The following is a 23,990-nucleotide window of genomic DNA, read 5'->3' as shown; positions in this document are numbered from 1 at the left end:
GTTCAGCGCCGTGCCTGGGCATCCCACGCTGCATCCCACGTACCAGGCACTCCCCGGGCGTCCCTGGCAGGAGCCCCCACGCAGGGGGGTGGCCACGGCACGACCCCAGTGCTGCCACGGGGGCGTTTTTTCATGGGACGTGATCAAAGGGCGCTCAAGGGAGTCCTCGGGGAAGGCACATCCTCCTCCTCGAGCAGCCCCACGGCGTGACCTCTCCGCTAGCCCCAAGATAAGGAGCCCACTGCAGGAGCCTCGCTCCGAGGTCAGGGAGCCAGTGAGGAAGGGGTCGTACTCACCAGCGCCCAGCCAGGAGAAGCCGCCTGCCCAGTCTGCAGAGAAACCCCTGCGTCCTGTCAGCGTTCGCACTGACACCTTGAGCATCGCCTCCCTGGCTCAGCTCCCTCCCTCTCCTGCCTGCTGAGATCTCGGAATCTCTCCTTGATGTCAGGCTCAGCCTTGTGCCAGGCAGCCTGCACAGAGCCAGCCAGGAGACATCTCTCCCAGTCGATGCTGTTGCATTCGCTGCTGTGGAGCTGGCTCCCACAGCCTGCACATTCACTTGCTGCTTTTGTTTTCTTTTGGTTGTGTTTTTGATTTGTTTTAAACATAACAACGTTTTTACCTTTCAGTTTACATCTATGCATTTAGAGATGCATAACACCAAAGTACAGCACAGAAATCCAGTTACAGAAATCCAGTTTTATACATCTCTCCAGAGGACTCATGTGAACTTGTCAACTCCATCAAATCAGTATGAACTAAAACGGACTTTCCTTCAACCTTATAAGATGCAGTGGTGTCTCAAGTGACCTTCTGCACTTACCTTACAGAAAGACAAGTGCTAACATACACTTCAAAACTTTGGAGAAGAAAGCCATCCTATCACAATGAGGTGAATCTGAGTCAGGCCAGTTTCCCTTCCCAAGACTGCCTGCTAAATTTAATATTTATGGACCGCTTTGCATATGGAGACTCTTACTGTTAACAGCTGAGCACCTGTTTTCATTGAAGAATCACAGAGAAACATTTCCTGGAAAACATGAACTCATTCTGTTCAGTTTCCCAAATAGCAGTTTTCTGTCTTTAAAAACATTGCAGATAAAGACAGGGCTGCTGCTTTTCAACAATAAAATATTAGCATCAATTGCATAAACTGGGCTTCAGTTCAACTTCTTTGGTCTGTAATTCCATCATTATGAAGGCAGAAAAATCTTTGTGTTAATATGACTTTGAAAATATTTCACAGTAGCTATTTCTAGCCATTTAGCAAGAACTCATTTTCAAGAAAACTGTGAATAACTTCCTGTCATTTTTGATCTGGTGAAAAAATAAAGTAAAAAGAGAGAATAGTAGTATTCCTTTACGCTTCACAGGGCAAAAATGCCTGTGTAATATTCATGCCCAAAAGGCTTTTAACTAGCACCAGCTTAGGCTACTAAGTTAAACTGGATACCATCTCTCTGAATATCCTGATATATTTCTGTCTCAACCTTCCTAAATTTTTTACTGGTGCCAGTAATGACCGATTAGTCTGACAAACTGCAAGTAACTTCCTTTTGCTTTCAGATTATATCAACATTTCTTCAGGTGAGAGAGCTCAGTTTGTCTACAGAAAAGTCTGAAGTGGCTACCTAAATGAGACACTAAAATACTCCAATCACTGGTAAATCTCAAAGTTTAGTTGTTCAGACCACTTACAAACATGTGCTGCATGTCTACAGCTGCCATTAGCATTAGCACTCCAGCTGAGTGCTCAAAAATCAGAAGACCAAGAATTGTATCAAAAAGAAACAGTATACTCAGTTTGGGGAAAAAAAAAAATAAAATAAATACCTTCATCTTCTCCCACGCCAGAGCATAACCCACAGTATTAAGTGAGCGTTTTATCTGAAACATAGTTAAATACAGCTGAGGGCAGATACCATTACTTTCAAAGGTATGGGAGGTTGATGTAACTGTTTACAACTAGTCCCTGACCACCACATTATCTCAAGAATTTTTTTCCTATTTGAAAACAATATAAAAATTAAAATTTTAGCATTTTCTGTTACATGTAGTTCTTCATGCCACAGGTGCCCTTATCTGTTTCATAGGAAATCACAGAATGGTATGGGTTGGAAGGGACCTCTGGAGATCACCTAGTCCAACCCCCCTGCTAAAGCAGGTTTGCTTAGATCAGGTTGCATCCAGGCAAGTTCTGAAAGGCCCCAGAGAAGGAGACTCCACAACCTCTGTGGGAAGCCTGCTCCAGAGCTCCATCACCCTCAAATCAGAATCAGAGTAAACAAACTAGACTTCCTTAAAGATGGATGGAGTTACTAAAAACTTTTCTCTAGCTGTTGCAATACATACTATAATTCCCAGCGTACTTTGTTTACCTTAAATATGTGCAAGTATCAGTCAAGTATCTTCCTTTCACCTACACTAACAATTCAGCAGTGCTGAAAGATTTCCATTTTGTGTGACTTAGAAGAGCAGAAACAATGCACATTGATCAAGAAGTTCTGCTAATGTCCCTCAACTAACACAGTGCTATTAGTCAGATGCAGTGGAAAGGGTGAGAGCCAGTCTAAAAGAAGTCCAGACAGAATTGAAGAAAAGTAACTGAGTAGCTCAATCAACGAATTTGACATGAAAACAAGGAGGGAGAGGGGCAGCAGCTAGATAGCACAGAGAACCAAGAGTGCAACATGCTTCTTAAGAAGAGAGCGATGAAGGAAAGCTTGTATCATTAACAAAGATGGTGAGATGTAAAGAGGAATCTTGCAGCATGAGGACCCTGAATGAGCCTAAAGGAATGAGCATGAAAGAGATGTAGAGATGGGGTTGTGTCACCGAGGCAGGTGGATGAGTTAGTGAAAGAAAAAGAATGAGCCATCTCAATGTCTGGGGAAGGGTGCAGGAGGAGGGGGTTGTGGGAGGACGAGAACAGACAGGATGCTACGAAGAGGAAGACATTCATGTCACAGAATTCAAACACCGCACATTTCTCTTGGAATACACACTGGTCACTAAAAAAAGAATATCTAGATAGTCTTTCTAGATATACTTTCTGTCATTTTTCCCTTTACTTCAAGTATGTCAAGTTATCTCTATCATCTCACATGAATCTACAAAATTGCTTATTGAATGGCAAGATTGTAACTAGTCCTCTGCTGAGTTTAAAAATGCATAAAATTGGTAGCAAATGTTTATTACTTTCTCATCCGTGCAAAAAAATGTGCATGCTTCATGCACTGCTTCTCAGTAACTCAAGAGCAGTGAACTTATTCCAGTTAAATACCTCAGTGTCATTCACTTGAAAACTGGCTCTTGTTTCAGTCATAATTTTTAGTAAGTGCACAGTGTAAAATTGACATGAATCATATCGAAGGTAACTTCCTTCTTGTTTCTAAACTGCAAAATGAAACAGGATTCAGACCTACAAATCTCAGATCTCTGGTTCTTAATGCTCAAAGGACTAGCAAGGACATTTGTAACATAAACCTTACTTCTAAAAAGCCATGTAAACATGTTTGGTTTAGGAAAATAGGGCTTTAAAACTGTTGTAAAACTTATGAAACCTTATATTTAAGATTCTAAAATTGTTCATACATGTTTCATTTTATAAAGATGCTCAACAGTTTAATACCTACTCTAAATACAATCAGCTACCTTAAATCTTTAATCCTGACGTTATACGGAGAACCCAAGGGGGAGGCAAAGTGCTATGTAAGTGACCCTTTGTGGCCTAAGACTTCCAGTGAGATGCTAGAAAACACACAGTATTAGCCAAACTCTCTTCCCTTGAAATTTTCCTGTAAAACGCCCCCAAATTCCACTAGTAAAACTGAAATCACCATTAAATTTAAGCTGGTGAATGAAAGCTCAGGTTAAGACACCTTTCTGGATATTAAAGTGAGCATCTGTATACTCTCTGGGGTGCTATCTGTTTTCCACCCTGGTATCATTCCTCCCAGATGTTGGAAGCCAGCTGGCCACTAAAAAGTTACGAGGGTTAAATTCACTCCCTGGACAGCAGTTACTGAAGCATGTCTATGCCAGGGCTGGTTCTGCAACACTGCTGTGAGGAGGGCCAGCAGAATTCCCCTCCTGCCGCAAGTCTGTATCATCTTTCATTTGCTCTATAATACATCATCATTCCTACGTTGAAAAAAAATAACTCCACGGTAACCAAACAGAGCTTAAAAATCTCTGCACAAAAATAATCACAGCGAGGAGAAAGGGAGAGGATGAGAATAAAGGAAGCTATGAGGTGAAGAAGGCTCGGCCCAGTGACACCCACATCTAACAAAGTTTCTTCAGGCAGAATAAGGAATGCATTTGTCCCTTGAACAGTACACTGTTCAGAGATGCTTGAATCCTTGCTTTCTGGTATGTAAATAATTTCTTTTCTGCTGTCTCCATAAAGATCACGCAGTCTCACAAATGAGGCTGAGCTGGGCAAAGTAAGAGCCATTTCTCAGCTGAACTCATAAATTACTTATTGTTTTAATATACTGGAAAATTGGCAGGAAGCAGGGGAAGGTACGTCAGTTACACAAGACTTTATACCATCACTTATCCTTGCCTTCCATTAAAAAAATGTTAGTTGCTATAGCAACTGTCAAACCACAGTCCAGTTCCTCTTCCTCCAAGATACAGAACTTCTCCAAAACACTCACATACAACACAGACCTCCCCCATCTGAAGGACAGGTTTCTGGCAATTTCACACTATTTTAGAAAGAGGCTCTTCAAGGAGCAGACAAATTCTTCACAGGGCTTTTGCTTCAAGGTATGCTTCTGTACAGCTAATTACCTGATATCCTTAAAATTCTTATTTTTTTTCCATCTCTACTTCTTCCCCTCCAATCTTCCTTTTTTTTTCCCTTCTCACTTCGCACTACTGAGAACAATACTCCACACAGCTCTTTTTCATAACTACTAGCATTAAGCAAAATGCCTACACATCTGTCAGACATCACTCTCTCTCCCTCACTCCTTCCCTCATGTTCCCACGAGGCACTTGCAACCAGCACATCATCACACAACAGACACTGCAATATCTTCAGGTCAGGAAAAGCCAAGTCAAAGCCATGTCTCCTACCCAACACCTAGACACAACTTCCCTCCACCATCACTGTTTTTCAGTCCTTCCTAGGGAAGGACTTCCCTGCTCTCTCACCAAGGGACAAGCCTTCTCTCAACTGGCTGAAATTCTCCTCTACTGGACAGATTGGAATAGGCTACAAACAACAAAAAAAGAGAGGAAACTATTAGCATGGTGTCAGCCCTTGAGACAGCTGTATCAGAAACAGGACCAATCACACACTACAGAACATCTCATGAGAAAGTGGAAACATATTCCACCCCTTTGTGCAGCATGCCAGTATTAATGATAAGCAAAGTTCCCCGGGAAGCTCTTACATGTTCAAGGACACTACCCAGGGCAGGATGTTTGCACAGTAAAATACAAGGCCCTACCCACCTTCTTACCTCCCTCAATTCCCAACAGCTCCATGCTATTTCAAACCAGAATTTGATGCTTAAAATATTTTCATGCCTAAATGGTTTTGGATTTAGAAACTATTAAAGCAAACAAATCTGGTCTCATACCTAATGGGATGATTATTTTTAATTGCTGTCTAGAAAAGTGGCCATAGTAGTATTGCACAGAATGTATTCAGGAATATATACAAATTCTACTCTTCTAAAACAATTCCATACTTGGATATACTTACCTGTTCCTGTCATAGTGGTTTTATCATAATTTTCCTGTGATGTGTGTTGTAAAGTAGGGGATTAATGGTTCCACATAAAATAATTTTTTTGTTCTTCTAGACAGGTCTGGCCTACCCAGCCACTTCACCTTGCAGTTCACTTCTTCAGTGCCATAAGCATCACCTTCATTCCTTTCCACCAACCCCCTTGTTTCTTGACAGTGCAAAAATGAACTGAAAATGGACAGTGTACCTGGTTTACCTACAGCAGCACAAACCACTTAGGCAACTACAGGAGGAGAGGTCAGCGTGTGTCTCCATACAAAATTAATTGCAAAGCAATATGCACAAGCATACCCTGAAAACAGATTTCTGTAAGCGTTTACAGTGGCAACAGCCCCATGCTGGCCCAGGTACACAGCATAAACAAGGTCACTTGACTCCACAGAGCAGTCTGATCTGCTCCCCAAGGTAACAACAATCACTCCCTGCAATTACATGAGGAGAGCTAAGGGATGATGTCCTTGATCGCTCCCAGGTTGGCCTAACAAGAGCAGTAGCTGAAAGTAGGTAGTGGTGGCTGATTTCTCTATCAAAAATCCTAAACTAGCTGATGTTTTCTTACTGCATTTGAGAGACTGCTGGACTGTTCCCATACCCTAGTTCTTCTTACGGTCTCTCTCTTTTGCATCTTGTGTCTGAGCAGCTTTGTTTTCCTGTGCTCAGTCTTCCTTTCATACTTCTACTGATACTGCCTCTCTTTCACCACACCCCTTATTTCTGCAATACCCCATAATTTGTCCAGACACATGCACTTGCAGGACAAGGCCTCAGGCTGCTATGCTAATGAACACTTTTGAAGGAAGAGTAAGATATCCTCTGCTTTTTGCTACCACTTAGCATCTGTAGGTCTTCTGCACAGAACAAAGTAACATGTGGCAGTCAGCAGCTCAAGGCCACCTTGGGACATTTTGAATGTCAGACTTGGGTCTGGAACAAAATCTCCAGAGCTATAAAGAAAGGCTGCTGTAATTCGCACTACGGTTCCCAAACCAGGACTGTGAGATTTATGTCCAAAAAAGGTGAGACAGAGCAGGGCCTTATTAACTACAGCGTGCTGAACTATAAAGCAAAGCAAGCAATTCCATCTTGTTAATTCACCAGCTAAGATCAGTCTGGAATCTCGCCAGGGATCTCCACGCTAACCATGGAAAATATCCATGCCATACGCAGGCACGCTTTCACAGACGTGGGTGGGCTGGACTGAGAAGGTACCAACCCTAGAAATTCATTAACCACTTTACAGCTGGCACATCATAGTTGAGCTAGCCATCATTTAACATCCACACTTCACTGTTGAGTTGATTCAAGTTACTTCATTGATCTACATTAAAAGAGAAATGGAAGCATTCACACTATACATTATGGTGTGTTGTCTACAACAGCCATAAAGCACAGATCATACAGCTGCAGGCATATTAGTCTGCCCCAGCAGAATGTGCAAACATACACCTTCTGTGCTAGAATGGGCTGATACCACCTTGGTCCCTTCTGCCTCTATACTCACCTTCTATCTTAATTTTTCTGTGACTCATCTTGTATGTGTTTGGGAGAAATGACTTTCAGAGTGCTCCTCACTGACTACCTGCCCATATATTCAAGTTTCAGCTTTGGGAGAAGCTTACGTGCACTGGACACTCACAAGAGACACAACCACAAACTGCAAATTATGCATAGAACATTCAACATAATTTGCCTAAAACCAAGGATTACATTAAAATGTGTTCTTCTTGCCACAGTCACAGAAAATGTGAAAGGTCTTTGCTCATCAGTGTTCAGCACCTCCTGCTGATTACTAAGGCTCCACCTCAAGAGTGGGAGTATGTTGTATAATGATATGAGTATCTGAGTGTTACCTAAACTGCCCTGAGTGACAATTCTTGCAGTGGTTTATACCTTTAGCTCATGCCTACACAGCAATGAATACATTTGGGATGCCAGCACATGTAAAAAAAAAAACAAAAACCCTAGAACAAAACACTAGCTAGTATTACATGCATTTTATTTTTTATTATCCTTATACAAAATTGTCCAGATTACACAAACCTCTTCAAATTTAGCATTTTGAATATGATAGGCAGCTGACAGGATCAGCCATTGAGCAAGAGGCTTCTTAATAGTCCCTTAAATACTTCCTCTGTTACCTACAGTTTCACATTACACTATGAGTTGTACCATCCATCTTCTGTAGTAAGCTGATCTCACTTTCACTACCACAGCTATTTAATCTGAATTCTTTTGTTTCAGAGTAATGATAATGTACAAGTAGCTGTGCTTCATCAAATACTACAGTATTTTAGTAAAAGTTATTGTAAAGGACATATATTCAAGCCAAGTTTTACCCACACATAAACAAGGTGATACTTTAAAAAAAGAAATTACAAAATGTAGAAGAGGAACTAGCTACACAGATATGTTTTAAAATACTTCTCTTTAAGGTATTTTATAACTTCAGGTTTTTTATTTGTGAGACATTATCTCAGTCTGTTTGTAAATAATGAAGTGAGCCTGTTCTTTAGAACAAGCTAGTACTTGATAGTATTTTCTTCTATGTTCTGCTTTAGCTACAAACCAAAAAGGACATCTCGTCCCACATATCCCACTCCTGAGCTTTTTACTAGAAAGTCTGCTCCCTTTGCATGAAAAAATGCAGAGACTAAGGGAGAGAGAAAGAAGCTCATACCCATTTCCTGAGACAGGAAGCTTGAGTGCATATGGCCTGATAGAAGGAGGAAAAAAAAACCCCTCAAATGTCTGAGCCTAGCAGCTTGGCTACTTCTGAATACGTACCAGGATACAGCAAGTTCCTCCTCCAAAAAAAGCGTGATGAGTCATACACTATATCACAAGCCCTCGGGTTATTCTTTTTTGTATTTTTTTTTTAAGTTTCTAAACCTAACATTTTTACAGCATTAAAGAGGAGTAATGAGCTTCAGGATAGGGCAAGGAAACAAAAGAAAGCTTAAAGTGATTTTCTTGTATGACCACCTGTGATGGTACTGAAAAAGCAAAGAAAGTCAATTTCTTGACAGCCAAGAATTTTTTTTTTCTTTCACTCTTTGGATTTTAATTCTCTATATTTAGAAGAGGAGCTACTGTTCCTTGAAGGCGATGTACCGCAACTGCACAAATAAATTCTACTCCATGTCCTTTAGTGGTAGTTTGTAAACAAAACAAAAAAAAATAAAATAAAAAAAAAAAACCACCATCTTTACCAGCTTAAAATTTTTATAGTAAAGAATATAATTATGATCCAAAGAAAGCATTTCTGTAGTTGCAAGTTGAGTAGTCTGCATATTAAGTCCCACAGACATCCTCTTGCAGATATTACCATTGTAACACAAAAGCATTTACCAGCAACTTCCAGAATTTTAAACAAACAAAAATCAAATACACCCCATATTTCAACACAGTCCAGTATAATCACTTTTTAATAATAATGTCAATATGATGGAAGAAAACTAAGAGGCTGCAAGGTCTTGAATATTTATTGGAGGACTAAAAATCAGTAATGGTGAAGTAAGTCAACTCTTTCCCTTTAGAGGAAAGAAATCAGCTCTAATCTATAGTTACAATATAACTATAACATTAGTTCCCAAAATATCAGTCTTAATCATCAGAGAATTTCCCTGGTGAAACTTAATTTGGTACTGTGAGAAGGCAGAAGACTGCCTATAGCTTCTGTTACACCATGACATCTCTGTATGGATTTGACGACATTTGTAACCCTTCATGTACGAGCAGGGACGCCCAGGCTACAACAGCTCAGATCTGGCCTGCCCAAACAGTTGTCTGGATTACTTACCCCTTTTTTCCTGCTGCTCTGCCTTCTGGAGGGTTCGGAGTCCCTTCCCAGCCACACAGCTGGATGGACACCTCGTGCATGACAAGTGCCAGCTCCCTGCCCATGAACTCCATGGTGCACAAAGGCTTCGGGAAGTGCACAGGAGCACCTGTGACCACAGTGAGGTATGTTCCCACCCCACAACCAAGATGCTGGTGTCCTTGCCTCCTCCCCCCCAACCACATCTCCATCCACCCCGTGGAGATGCCTACGCTTTGTTACTGTGATGGAAACAAGCATTGGAAAACTCCATAAGAAACCTCGGGAAAGACAAAAGATTAGGCACAATGAGTTAGGGAGCCTGAATCTGGTGGCAAATAGCCCGACAGTTACAAAGAGAAAGGGCAGAGTACAGATAGCAGGCTTGGAAGAGGAGAAGGAGCAGTCTTAGAGACATTTCTGAACTAGGTTTGACTTAAAATGCATGTCACTAAAAGGAAAATAGAGCTAAAAAAAAAAACAGGGAAAATCCCTCACTATTTTTTCTAGAACTTAGCTCTCAGAATGCTACCCAGTAACTAACTCTGTTACCTGGTTATCTGAATGACGAGCTCGACCAATGCAAAAAATATCCAGGTGAGCAATGTGGACAGCTGGAAATGAACAACTGACAGGAAATGTTGAGATATTCAAGTATGCTTAGAATTTGTTAAACATGAAGGAGAAAGGAAGGTGAAACAGTACCATCACTGTACGAACATATAATCCAATTCAGGCTGTGACATCAAGATCTGGACTCCTATCTGTATACACACACACCCACACACACACCCCCACCCCCACAAAAAAAAAAGTGTAACATATTCTGAGCTTTGTCCTGGGAAGAGATCTTCCACAGTTCAAAGAGGAAATTACTTCATCAAATGCCCTTACTAAGCATGATTCCAGCAGTCTTAAATCCACTGTGAAACTAGATATGATAAATAATCCCTGCTTTTTCCTAAAGGCAAACCTCAAAAGCAATATATTGTAAATAAATTTCAATAAAAAATTATCAGATGCATGTATATTGCTCTGTCTTGCTGACACACAGATAAGCACCAGAGCATCAGAAAATATCTGCTTGTGAGAAATGAGCAACGTTTGTTTCCAGAAATAAGAGTATTATAAAAACTTAAGCAAAACTGCTGTTTCAGTTGCTTACCTGTAATCAAGTCACTCTGAATTGACATTAGATTAAATCACAGCTAATATGATCTTTACAAAAAATCATGTTTTGTTAAACTATGTCTGCATATACATACACATACAAAGAACTTAAATATATAGTATGTTATACAAAACACATCTGCAAATGTTTAAAGGAGTTTTTCCTGGTCATTCCCTGTTCCCTTTTGGACTCTTGCTGTTGTTGGCATCTACTGCTCTTTCATGCTTCAGTTGCTATTAACGTTATAGTTACTATTTGAATTGCTGTCATGGATCAGCGCCTTACAAGTGGGTTGTCCAAATGCTTAATAATAAAACACTGGCAGTGATAATAACAGTCTCTGCTGCAAAGAATAAAAAAAAATTTAGAGCATTTTTCACATCTGGGTGGGAACATGCCTTGAGTTTCTATGCAAACCACACTCAACTCAGAAGCCATGAAATAGGCGAGTGCCGAGTCACACTAGCCTAGCATCATTCTTGAGCTAGATTTCCTGCCTAAATAGGGCCAATTCTGTGAGACAGAGATATCAGCAGAGACAGCACAGAGGAGGAGACTCATCTGTCAGTAAATGCCCCACTACAGTAGGAACAAGAAAAACAGCAGCAGCTGGAAACAGCTGAGCAGTTGGAAGAGCAGAAGAAAAGTATGAGGCTGTATCAGCCAGCATGAGAGGCAAAGCTTAGGGGCAAAAGAAATAAAGTGGTTTATTTATTGTGTCGCCAGCCAACACTATCTACCCATTGCCTCCCTGTTCTGTTCAGAACTGGATGGTAACTAAATGATAGTAATGGAAAATCTAACTAAAATGATTTTCCATGGTAGCACAAAATCAACTCCAAGACATTTGTGAGTATGCAGAAAGCAGCAATCCACATCCACTTCCAACCCCAGCTAGCTGTGATGAAGTAACCCCACTTAATGAAAAGCTGTGATGGTCTGAGATTACAACAGGGTGACACTGTGGGAAGTTCTCTCTTTTACTGTATCAGATTGTCTAAAAGGCTATTGCATTGCATACCCAATCTTCCATCGTGCTGAAGGTATGAACACATATATAGTCTCACATAATAAACCCAGAACACTCCTAAATTCTAGAATAGAGAAAGAAGGGGGAGTGGGGGAGGTGAGGGGAGGAGAAAAAGTCAATGGTAGAAAAAAGCATCTTCAGAAGAAAAAGAAGCCGTAACGACATTTTCAGTGGCAACAGGAAAGAGCAGCCAAGAGGGAAATGGCAAGAAGCACAGCAGCAACTTTCCAGCAACGTTTCAGAGCCAGCAGGAAGATGCACTGAGGCCTGCTGTGTTATCCACCCGTCCCACCACCCATCTCTAGCACCAGGGGTCTCACCTAAAGGTTCAGGAAGACAACAGAGCAAACAAGCTGTGCCCATAAGAGAGATAAACAATCATCAGAATAATCAATAATAATAATTCTGATAATCCATCATCAGAAAAGTGAACTTTAAATGACTCGGCTACACTTTCACATTTTATCTTTGTGCCCACATAAAAACTTTTTAAAGGTAAATTGTGGAGCAGTGTGGAATTTTACCTTAATAAAAAATGTCCGTTAAAAATTTACTTTAATCAGCCCAGAAAGCTGACTACCAGACTACATTCAAGTCAGTTTTATAAATCCATAGCTCTTGATGAGATGTGGTATTCTAACAGTTCTATAAACATGCTTTGTAAAACATTTATGTGGGCTCAGCATGAGAGCAAATTCACAAACAGACTTGCTAACTCCCTTCTTCCTGATGACCAACAACCAGAAGAGGAAAAAGAAGAGGAGATTCTTTTTAGAAGAATAGTCTAGACAGTTCAAAAATAGCCTCTGTGCCTTTGCCAGGTACAAGAGAAGCTGAAAAAGTAGGAACTGTGGTGCTTACTAAAACCAGGGTATTGTTTTGACTGCATTTTCCATCCATTTCAACCTTCTGGATTTCAGTAACGGGATTCATATCCATGCAGCTCCCAAAGAAGGGCACCTCATCCCAAGACAGGCTTCCAGGTGATCTTCATACAGTGCAAAATTCTGAATATTAGAAGTATTTGAGATGCAAAGGGGCAAGAGTTTTCAGAAACTAAGATGTCTTCAGGGCTTCAGCTCATTCTTTCCCCTCTGTTTCTTTCAACAGAAAATTATTTTTGCTTGTTTGCTTGCTTATGACACGTGCTTAATCTGGGGAAGGAGTTAAAGGTAGCGAGGGAAATCGTGTGCATTCTTCCCTGTCTTCAATTTCCAGAGAAAATGGCAAAGAAGAGTTGTTTATTCTTCCAAGGTCATGTGCGTGTTATGTGCACTCAGGATGACATTTCCTCAGTGGAGACATGGAGTTAATATAATTTTATGTTAAATAATCTTAAAATAGAAACACAGAGTGATGCTTTTAGACGTACTAGATAATGCTTTCACATAGTCTGGTTTTGCATTTTCTTTTTGTTGTTGGTTTTTTTTTGTTTGTTTGTTTTCAGTGTGTGGGAGATACATCCATTAAAGCGAGATTATGTGTTCACTTTCTGTCTGTGGCCAAGTCCACAGTTTCTTGAAGGTTCTGTTCCCACATTTGGGGACTCTACATTTCCCTCAAGACCCTGGGTGAGCAGGAATCTGTAAAACTCCACTCTGCCAGTGAGCCTTCACAAACCTGAAGTGACTGAAGCTAGAGCGCGCAGGGACAGCAAGGGCTGCTGCAGGAAGGTTTATCACGCGATGACCTGGGACGTTAAACACTCTGGCTCTCTAAGCAGAGTGCTAGCACTGCATACACACACACACTGCATCATGTAAACAAGTAAGGCTGTGGTCATCAGGTCATGTCATGGCTAGACCTGCTCTTAGTAGCAGCTATAAATACGCCATTAGAATGTTAATACTGTGGAGAGACAAAAAGATTAACTGCTTTTTATCCTCTCTTCCCAAAGTTTTGATACCGTAGGTAGGCAGACAGATCTGAAAGTCAAAACTGCTGAAGTTACCAAGCTGCTGAAGTCTGAGCTGCCATAACCTGGATCTCTTCGATGCTTCTCCTGGCACAGCGAGCATGCTGTCCAATTACTCCTCTCCCAACCTTCCAGCATGTTGTAAATTTGACAAGTAGCTTAAGAGTGAACAAAAAGCACTATACAGACGACAAAAAGAGACTATGCTTGTGAACAGCAATGCAACTAGAAAGAGAGGAAGTAAGTTTAAACTGAACAAGGCAGGGGTTTTGTTTGGTTTGTGGCTATTTTTCCCCCCTCCTTTATGTTGATGGTACGCATCAGCTCTAACTTCTTCCCCAAGGTGCACCACCACAGCCACTGTCAGCCTCTGGCCTTCGTTTCCCACAGCGTGCACACAGGTCTCCAAACTCAAAGGCATTACAAGTGGCAAATGTCAGTGCTGGGTGGAATCCAGATCTGATGACAAACTACAATTAAATGTTTGGCAGTTTAAGAAATGACAGCAACCACCTAAATACATTGAGAAAGACCTTATAATGCACATCCACTGAGAGACAATTTCTGCAGCTTTATAAATACCCTGTTACTTGTACTTTACACTCTCCAAAGTGCTACTGTTAATGGTTCCTTTAAAGCACAAACTAACACAAACTAGATGAAATAAATGGTAGAGCCAAAGGCAATTGATTCCTCACCCTCCCCTTCGAAGCAACATGCATATGGTGCTGAACCATTCATACATTCTGCAGTACTGCGGGGAAGCAAAAGAATGAAGGGAAAAAGAACAGTACACACACCAATTGTTCCTTTTTAATGTAACCATTTTAAGAGAGTAAGGAAATATGAGTACCTGTAAGATGTGTTTGCTTAATTCAAAGAAGATAGTGTTCTGCTCTGTGTGATGAAATTCAAGTGAGAAGCAAACCGAAAGGAAACAACAGAAAATTATTGAACTGGAAAAAATATTCTTGATCCTTAGAAGAGTATCTAGCTTCATTTTTAAATTACAGCCGCCTGAGTTTTGCACTAAAAAGCAGGAAAAGTTATCTTCATGCAAGATTTGCACATGAAAAAAAAAAGCAAAGGTGGCTTCTTGGGGTAATACCTCTATCTGCTTGGCCTAGTGAATAGAAATACCTCTATTATTTTCTAATCTGGCAACAAACTACACATGGAACTTTGTTTAAACTGCAAATCATCTCAAGTATTGATTGAATTCTAGATTTGATCTGCGGTATCACACCACTGCATTTATTTAAATTCTAAGGTCATACAAGGAAACTCTGCAACAGAATTTTCACAAAGCAGGCTTATACAAATAACCTGAGGTAATATAACCAGGTAATACTGAAGGGACTAAAGAAAATCTTTCCAAGTCAATAATATTTTAGACCAGACTTGTAGCATATCCCGTAGGCACCAGACTTCCTTGAAAAGCTGGTATTCATCATCCAAATCTTAGGCTGCAGAGAAACATTGTGTGTGCCATTTAAACATTCTGGTATCACACGGACAAAAAAAGAAAAAACAAAAACAAACCCACAACCACACCATAAAAGAAAAAAACCTGTTTTGACCCAGCAATTTTCTCCATGATCCTGACCAGTTATTTATTCAGCCAAGCATCTAAGCAGCCCAAATACTGCTGCTGCACTTTTGTAGCTAGTTACCAAAGAAATTGTGTTTTGGTACCTAGTACATAGGTCCCTAACAAATGATCAAAGTTTCACAATTATCATTACTACTCAAAGATAAGAAACCTTCATTTGCTATGACATTCAGCGCAGCTGTATTCCTGCCAGGTGTTAAGACTGCAGTAAGGCAGCTCTGATGAGATCTTTCAGGCAGACCTGAGCTTTGCAGAAAGAAGCAGCAGCCCCCTCCCACAATACAGTGCTCAGAATGGCACTTCAAAGCCTAAGAGAAACTGATAACTTGGAGTTCACACTCAGAATCAGACCTATCTCTTGCAATTCAGCATCAAAATGAAAAATGCAAATGAGGTATTGAAGTGTTTCTGTGCCTGCAACAGGAATGGTGGGAAGATAAATGCTGATCATGTGCATGGCCCCTTGCATTTCTAAGTCTTCATATTAGTACTTCACTTAACGTTTTATATTTTTTCAGTCAGATCTGACAGTTCCCAAAGCACTGCTCACTTCTAAAATGCATTAATTTGCTTCCCTGGAAATAGCACTCAGCTGGAAAAGAACAAGTCATTAAAGTAAATCCATACCAGGGAATAGGGGAAAGAAATCCTTTGCATTTACGTTCTGAATTTATGAAGCAATTCGTTATCATCAAGATTAGCATAGAACAAGAAAACCTTGGTGGGCAGACTGGAGAGACACCAGTTTTGACAGCTTGGTTTTCCTTTTATTCTTTCATGCCTCTATCTTCCCTACCTCTTGATCATTCCCTCACATCATCCACACCTTTAATCCATACTCCACTGTCCACATCACCTTACAGAATCACAAGTACTCTGGCCAGCCTGACACCCTGTTATTCCATAGCTACAAACAGCTCAGTTTTACATACAACCAGCCTGGAGTGGTGGAGAACACGCACTACCCAAAATCCTAGACATTTCCAGAAAAGCCTTGCTAACAGTCAGTCCACATTCCCTGAGAAGGATGTGCTAATTAGAACAAGAGTACATTTTTGCAACTTCTTCAAAGATCATCTCAAAAGCTCTTTGAGATTTCATGAGGAATAAAATCTTCTCCTGCTTTTTTCTCCAGCAAGGGCTTTAAATCTACTATTGCCTTCAGGTAAGGTTTTCTACAGCCAAGAGCATACCATTTCCTCACATTGTTACTGATGCTCTCATTATGAGTGTAGCATTTGACCTGGAAATACAACAGGAACTCACAGACTATGTTATCCAAATTAAGTCCTCTCCACCACCTGTTTGGAGACTATCCCCAGTTAAGGCCTAACACACAGTTTACACAGTTCATGCCCACTAAGGGCTACATTAACAACAGCAAATTTACATGTAAGTAAACACATCACAGTTCTACACTGTCACAGCTTTTGGCTGATGGACACTTTGCCATTTTGCAGTGCATGTGGTGAACTGCAGTGAAGCTCCTGTGTTTTTAACCCCAAACCACAATTACATGGAAATCTCAATTTCACAACTTATTTTTCTCTTGAAAAAGGTTTTGATGCCTCAGAAATGTGCAGGTAAGTTTGGAAACATGTGACTGTTTAGGGGGAAAAAAAACAAAACCAAAACAAACCAACCAACAACAAAAAAGAAAAACAAGTACTGATTTTTAACATCTACTCCCATATTTTTCAATCTATTTCATGATTTCTGGATGCTCCACATTACATAGCCTGGCTGCAGAGGAAGGAATTTTACAGAAATGTAAACCAGCAAGGTATGGGAAACTACGAGAAGAAAGTACATACATGCACAGCTTCCTCTCTGACATAGCATGGACTGTGCTACAGTCATTTGCAGACCTTTTGATTTAAAAGGCATCTGGAAAGTTATGACTTTTCTAGGGACCACGGGTTTAGGAATTAATACTCTATTGGTTTAGTCATTTGTGAATCTTGGGGATATGCTCCCAAAGTACTGAGGAAGGAAGAAAGTGACAACTTCTGTTATTTATAGTGTTTCAATGGAACAGTCCTTGTGTACTACATCTGGACATGGATATTTACATATTGGATGAGTTTTGCCATAAACGTAAACTACATAAAAGTGTTAGAAAGCACAGACTCTGTATTTTTTAACACACAAGCAGAAATACATGACTGCAATATCAATACTTGGGTGGGAAAAAAAACCCTATATTCCCTTATCAGACCGTGGTTCTACATACATCTATGCTGGAACATGCCACACTAAGGCATACCCATTCAGGAAAAGAAATTACAAGTTGCTGCAATATTGGCATCTACAGATTACTGAGACTTCAGGTTGCCTTCACCAAGGTGAAAACAAAGTACAGGAAGTGATGTTATGCCAGTGCTTTACAGACCGTTACAAAAAGAAATAAGGAAAACAGGGAGAAAAAGTTAAAACCCATCTCTGTGGTTCTGCACCCATTTGTGCCTGGTAAGCACTGCCGACTGCAGGACCTTCAGATCAGTCTATGATATCTCAGTTTAAGTGAGAACCTGTGCACCCTGATCTGACATAGCTGCATTTGAAGAAAATACATCCTTAACTCTCCCTGTCAAAACCCCAACCAACCTACCACCACAAATACACACAGGAAACCATTCAGTAGTCTCTGAATGAGCTATCGTGTCAAGGCTCAGCACCACAGTCCATAGTCCACTTCAAATTTATCTTAGTGTATACACTCAACTGTTCAATGCTGTGATCTGTTCTACCTTTTTGAGATGATGGGTGAATTCCCTCTGACTAATATGTCTTACACAAATGTGGTTCTCAACTTCTTTGAAGTCCATGGTCAGGTTAAGTCTCTCCACAAAGCACCCAAAAGTAAAGTCATTGGGGATAACAAGCTGTACTGAATGCAGATGCACAGTGCAGAATGTCACTACATAACAAATAGGTTTCAACAAACATACACTTTAAAGGGTTGGTGTGCCATGTTCTTCCAACCTACATTCTGTGCCACAGGATTCTACATCTTCCTCTCAGAAATATAAAAAAACAAAGCAGTCTGAAGGAAGATCTCTAGTTGTCTGCAGAATAGATTGCTTCACTGAGGAGTTATTTTGGATTGACACCAGCATCACATCTCTTTCTGAAGTTCTGTAGTCTACCATATTTAATCATAATCAATATTTATATTGCATAACTTTGATATGCATCAGATAGCATGTCACAGCTCTGACATTATACGCACTGTAGGCTGTTTGCATTTGTTTTTCAGATAATTCAGTCATCGATTGTAATATTAAATAAGATTTTAAGACAGCAGATGGCATCACTTAGTTATTTTTAACTGACCATTTCCTATGCAGCATAATCCATTTTTGAAGATTAGTAAATGAAGCTCTGTGGACAGCATAGAAAAGTAATACTTTATAATAGTAATTATTATTGCCTTGATCTGTAATGCATTTCATATAGGTATGTTGAAAGAGCCCACAGTTTTCCATAGCTGTGATTGTACCTCACCAGATGCTTCTTCCGCAAATCTGACAAAACTGGTGAATGCTAGAAAAGCTCTGCATGTCCTGTTCAGCATCGGATGGGAAATAACATCCAGGATGAAAACAAACCTGGCTCTAAGCTTTGACAGTGGCTGTGGAACAGGATCTGTTATTCAGTCTTCCTTTTGTAATTTCTTTCTTCGAGTTTCCTATGTAATATATAGGATGATGTGAAAAAAAGGCAGAAAGATAAACTTCCTTTGTGTATTCAGATGATATATAGATTTGAAAAGGTAAACTATAAAACCAAAGGTATCTGTGCACAGGCTCGAACTGCTCTAGAGAAAATGGGAATTCAGAGAAGGCAATGTACCAAGTCATTCTTCTGATCCCTTTTCAGAAGAACAACAGAAACATTATGTTCTGCTCGGGGTATTTAGGAAGTGGCTTGTCATAGTAGTTTTCAGGTGTTACAGTAAGAGTTTGTGATCAAGAAGGTGTATTTCTCCATGTGCCATTCAGAATAGATGCAAGAATGCACGGTGGGGATCTTGAGTTTAAGATGACATCAGGGAGCAGTTGGGTGGACGTCCTTCAGCAGGCTGTGTGGCAAAACTCATCAGAGAGGTCAGCCCATGGAGCAAACCTAGCCCAGAGGTGGCCCTGTGCTGGTGGATCCCTGGTGAGTGCCATTGCTAACTGACCCCTCCTGGCCCGCGGGCCATTCCACAGAGGGCAACAGAGAGCAAGGGGAGGGGCACTTCAATCCTGGCCTGCCAGCTGCCTGGGAAATGGGGAAAAGGCCATGCAGAGAAGGGAAGAAATAAACCAAACCACAGGAGAACACGGTCCTCCTTGCCCACATACATGCAGCTCTACTTCTATTTACTCTCTCCTAACTTTTAAATCTTGCCTTTTAAAAATCGATTCCGAGTGCCACATTATCGGTACTGTCTGAACTCAGATGGCAGCCTTACAGAGTATGTAGCAGCTCTTTGCAGGGCTGCTAGCAGTCTACCCTTGCTTGATAGACACGTGCAAATACCCACCAGCGTGCATGCGGAGTATTTAGTGTACATTTAACAACAGCCAGGAGCTTGACCTGAACATCTTCTGTTTGTAGCAGGTGACTTTCAATGAAAAATGAGTTATGAAAGCCAACAAGGTAAAGCAATTTGTGAAGAAGCTATAGATTTCTTCAGAGAAGAAAAAATTACTACAGAGCATACTTAAAAAAAAAAAAAAGCTGATGAAGAGGTTACAAAATCTTTCCATTTTAATGAATCTTTGTAAAGACCTATTTTCTCCCTCTGTGTTCAGATCACCACATCAGCAGAGCACTACCAAAATATTCAGTCTCTTTCTGCTCTCATAGGGCAGAAATGAGCTTTTTCAGCCACTCAGAGCATGCCATTATACTTCTGAAAAGCAAACAGAGCTCCAAAATCTGTGAGGAACAGAGGAGGGAAGAAGGCAGGAAGTCCATCTCTGACAATAAATTAGAGAACCATTCTCAAATCTTTTTTTCCTTTTTATGGAAGTCACCTTTTAAAGTGTTGGCACTGAGCGCTTTAGAGAACACTTTTTTTCTCCAAGAGTTTATGTTTTTCTTTCCTCCCCAGTCTGCTAGTAGTGCAAATTGAATGTTGTTTTTCCTCCATAATAGAAAGAATTAAGACATATAAATCCAATAGTAACATGAAGCCAAACAAGCAGGACCATTACTAATGTTATAATAATTGGTGTTTATACTCTTTGTAGCCATTCACTTTCTGCTGAGTCAATTCTGAAACACACACTAGTCCAAAAGGTATTAGAAGATATAAATTTGTAGAGGTCACCACGTAGTCAGTAATATTATCTATAATGAATATGACTACCATAATGCCAAGAATCACATGATAAGAGTTGCCTGCAGTAGCAGAGGTTAATCTCATCTGATCTTGCCCTGCCCTATCTTACAGCTGCTGCTTTACAAAACGGAGGATGTGGACACTGAAGCTAAAAACCACAAGACATGGGCTCAGGAGGTCTGTACTCAGTGTCATAAGTGATGAGGGGTAGGCTTCAAATCTTAGGTGAAGCATATACATTTAAATAGCAGACCATACTTTAACATTACTTAGAACTCTAAAATTACACATGGAGGTCTCATAGGGCTTTCTGTAAGAGAAGCAAGTCAGTTGCCTGAGCCCAACTGCAGTTACTAACTCAACAGTCTGTTTAAACATGGTAAAATGCTACAGAGATCTTGTCATACATTTACGTGCCCAGGCACTTCCAAGGAGCTGTCCTCTGAGTACAGGTGAACTGTAGCCCTTTAAACTTCCTCAGTATTGAAATCATTCTGCTCTGTTCAACACATTGTGTGGAAACAATCACATACTCAAACTATTTATTATATCCCTTATGCAGAGACACACACACATAAACAGAGAAAAAAAACATTTTAGAAAATACAGGCAAAGTTTTGTAGATGTGCCCACATTATTTCACATTCAGCTACAGCAAGCTTTTGAGCTAACCTATGTACACGAAGTATTACATTCTCCCCAGCTTACTTCTGGCAGGGACAAACAGATCTCCAGAGCTGAAATAGTTCCTATGATGAACCCCTAACAGGTTTCAGTTCATAATTTGCCTTCCTGCACTTTCAGAATTATTTCTTTCCTGAATCCGCGTTCCCATTCTTCTGGACTAGTCTTCCCAGCTAAATTCTGAAAATAAATAACTGCTAAATAAGCAGTGAGAATGGGTGGTTTCTCAAGTGCATAACAATCTACTTACAGTTCTATCCCAATCTCAGCTGTCCCAGTTGGTTTGCAGACACCTGCGCAGCAAACGTGAGCAGACTGGCTATCTCCTCACTTCCTTTAACAGGGTACAGCTCAGAAAACCTGAAAAATCACCTCCTCCTTTCTGTCTTTTGCAGTGCTTTTAAACTGGTGGTGGGAGGAGCACAGAGACTCCCTATCTCGTTGTGTGAGGAAAAAGCTAAAATTCCCCATCAGAAGTGACTCACCAACATTAATCACATATACACCAGATTGAAAAGCACTCAGAACATGAAGCTTGAATCCCATCCTCAGTTAAGCAAATGAGAAGCAAATTACTCAGTAGTATCATATTGTTTTAACTGCCATAGCTGTACAATTTTGCACAACAGAGCTGATGAACATAAATGTATTGTTTCTAGCTGTGAACTCTTATAGAGAAGCACTGATGAATCTTTTGGAAGAACAAACAGCTGAGTAACGTACAACTTCCTTTATTCTGAAATGAGTAATATCTGTGTAAAGATTTTTGCATACAAGACATTTGCTTGACTTATCACCTGGTTTATACATTAGATCAAATATTCTTATTGCTTAACCAAGCAGATGCACATCAGAATTATCAGTAATCAAGTTACACTGCGTCTTCTGTTTGCTTCTCACTGGGAATATTGTGATTCTTTGACGAATAATATTAAATCGAAGTACAGAAGTCTGAAGAACACCACTTACATTCAAGACTACAGCTAAGCATTTGGGGCAAGGGAGATTGCTGAAACATAGCTGGAGAATGAGAGGACTTATATTCTTAATTAAATAAAGACAACAAAGTCACATTTGGAAGCACATAGATCTACTGACTCTACAAAGCAGAGCATTTTCCCATTCATACTACGCATGCAATACTACTCCATGTTCTTCTTAAAGAGGCCTCAGGCTTTTTGCCTTTCTGGTGTTTTGAACTTTTCCCAATATTCACTATCCACCTTCCACAGGACAATAATCAGAATTATTTATAAAGAATATTCTATTAGCCATCAAAACAACAGTATGATTATAAAAATGAACGAAACTCATTCCATTTTTCAGGGAAGTATTCCAATGCCCAGGAACTAGGTTATTATCTGTCATAATCCTTTCATTTCATGGTAAATTGGCATAAAAGAAGTCAAGGCCTCATTACAAAAAGGTGCTTGAGGTAATGCAGAGGTCACAATTTCTATTGGCATTTATTTATAGCGTGCTTCCTTGGAGCTAAGGCACAGCTTTACCATGAGTGGGGCTACACTGAGCAAGACACTTGTTCTGATCAAACCACCGCTCATCTGACAAGCAGTTTTAACGTGTAGCAAGGTGTTACACAGAAAACTGGCCAAGGATCCAAATTTAGCTCCTCACTGAATGCTAAAGAATATCCAACCCAGAAATTGTAACTACCACTATAAATAATAAAAATACTTTAGTACATTCTACTTACATTTTGCAAACATAAAAAGCAAACCAGTCAAATTTCTGTCTGGGTAAATGTATACATTTAAGAGTCCTGGTTAAAAAACAGGATCTGCTATACTTGACATATATCTACACCTCTAGAGGAAGCATTTGTATGACTTCAAAGCTTCAGTCTGTTTTAGTCCTCATACAACAATAGAGCTTGCTGCTTTGGGCAGATTGCATGCAGTGCCTCTGCTGTTCCCCCTTCCCAAATCTTAACAGTGAGTGAGTCTCCAGGAATGAGTCAAATTATTATCTAGCTCTATATGACATGGAGTATGGCTCTTCGTATGAACATGCTGCCTCAAAATTAGGTTAGAACCACTCACTTCGTGAAGCTCTTCAAGGTGGATTGCTGATGAGACCCTACCTTTTGGGAAAAAAAAAAAAAAAAAAAAAGTTACTGGCTTTAGATGGTCACCCAAAAATTGAGGTTTCCCAAAACACTAATCGTTTCTGAGGCACTTGAGTCTGCCTGTACATCATTCAAAAAAAAAACAAAAATCCAGACAGCAGGACCCCAAACTGACCATGATGCCACATTTAAAGGGTTGCTAGTAATCTCAGTAAATTAAATCAAGTTAGGTAGTGAGAAAAGGGTTAAGTGGGAGCTATTCAGCTGCCACAGCACCCCACTACAGATTCTATACCTTCTCTCTCTGCTGGATATGCACAGGAAGACAACCTTGCCCTAAAGGAAGCTCACATCAGTCTTTCAACAAATGTCAGCAGGCACAGGTCCACACTCATTTGTTCTGCTCTCACACCTTGTTTATCAAAGTTTTTCTACTAATGTTTTAACTGGCAAAAAAACCTTGATGGAAGGAAAGCCCTTCCATGAGAGCTTAGTAGAGCCTGACTCAGGTGCACAAGTTTGCTCAAATGATTCCTGAAGGTATGTGTTTTGCAGATTCGATCAGTACTTAGT

General features: G+C 40.3%; 1 protein-coding gene across 1 annotated transcript in view; it reads right to left on the bottom strand.

Moving 5' to 3' along the window:
- The window catches only part of ARHGAP6 (Rho GTPase activating protein 6), a 119,807-nt gene extending 101,521 nt beyond the window's left edge, over positions 1 to 18,286 (bottom strand). The window contains exon 1 of the mRNA XM_008948812.1: positions 18,063 to 18,286. Within this exon, the coding sequence (XP_008947060.1) occupies positions 18,063 to 18,140 (78 nt within the window). The 5' untranslated portion in view covers positions 18,141 to 18,286. The remainder of the gene's footprint in view (positions 1 to 18,062) is intronic.
- Between the last annotated feature and the right edge of the window lie 5,704 nt (positions 18,287 to 23,990).

This window comes from Merops nubicus, unplaced genomic scaffold (assembly GCF_000691845.1).
Source record: "Merops nubicus isolate BGI_N331 unplaced genomic scaffold, ASM69184v1 scaffold6501, whole genome shotgun sequence".
In the NCBI taxonomy this organism is placed as follows: Eukaryota; Metazoa; Chordata; class Aves; order Coraciiformes; family Meropidae; genus Merops; species Merops nubicus.
Note: the sequence above shows the minus strand (reverse complement) of the source record. Positions and strands in the feature narration are given on the sequence as shown.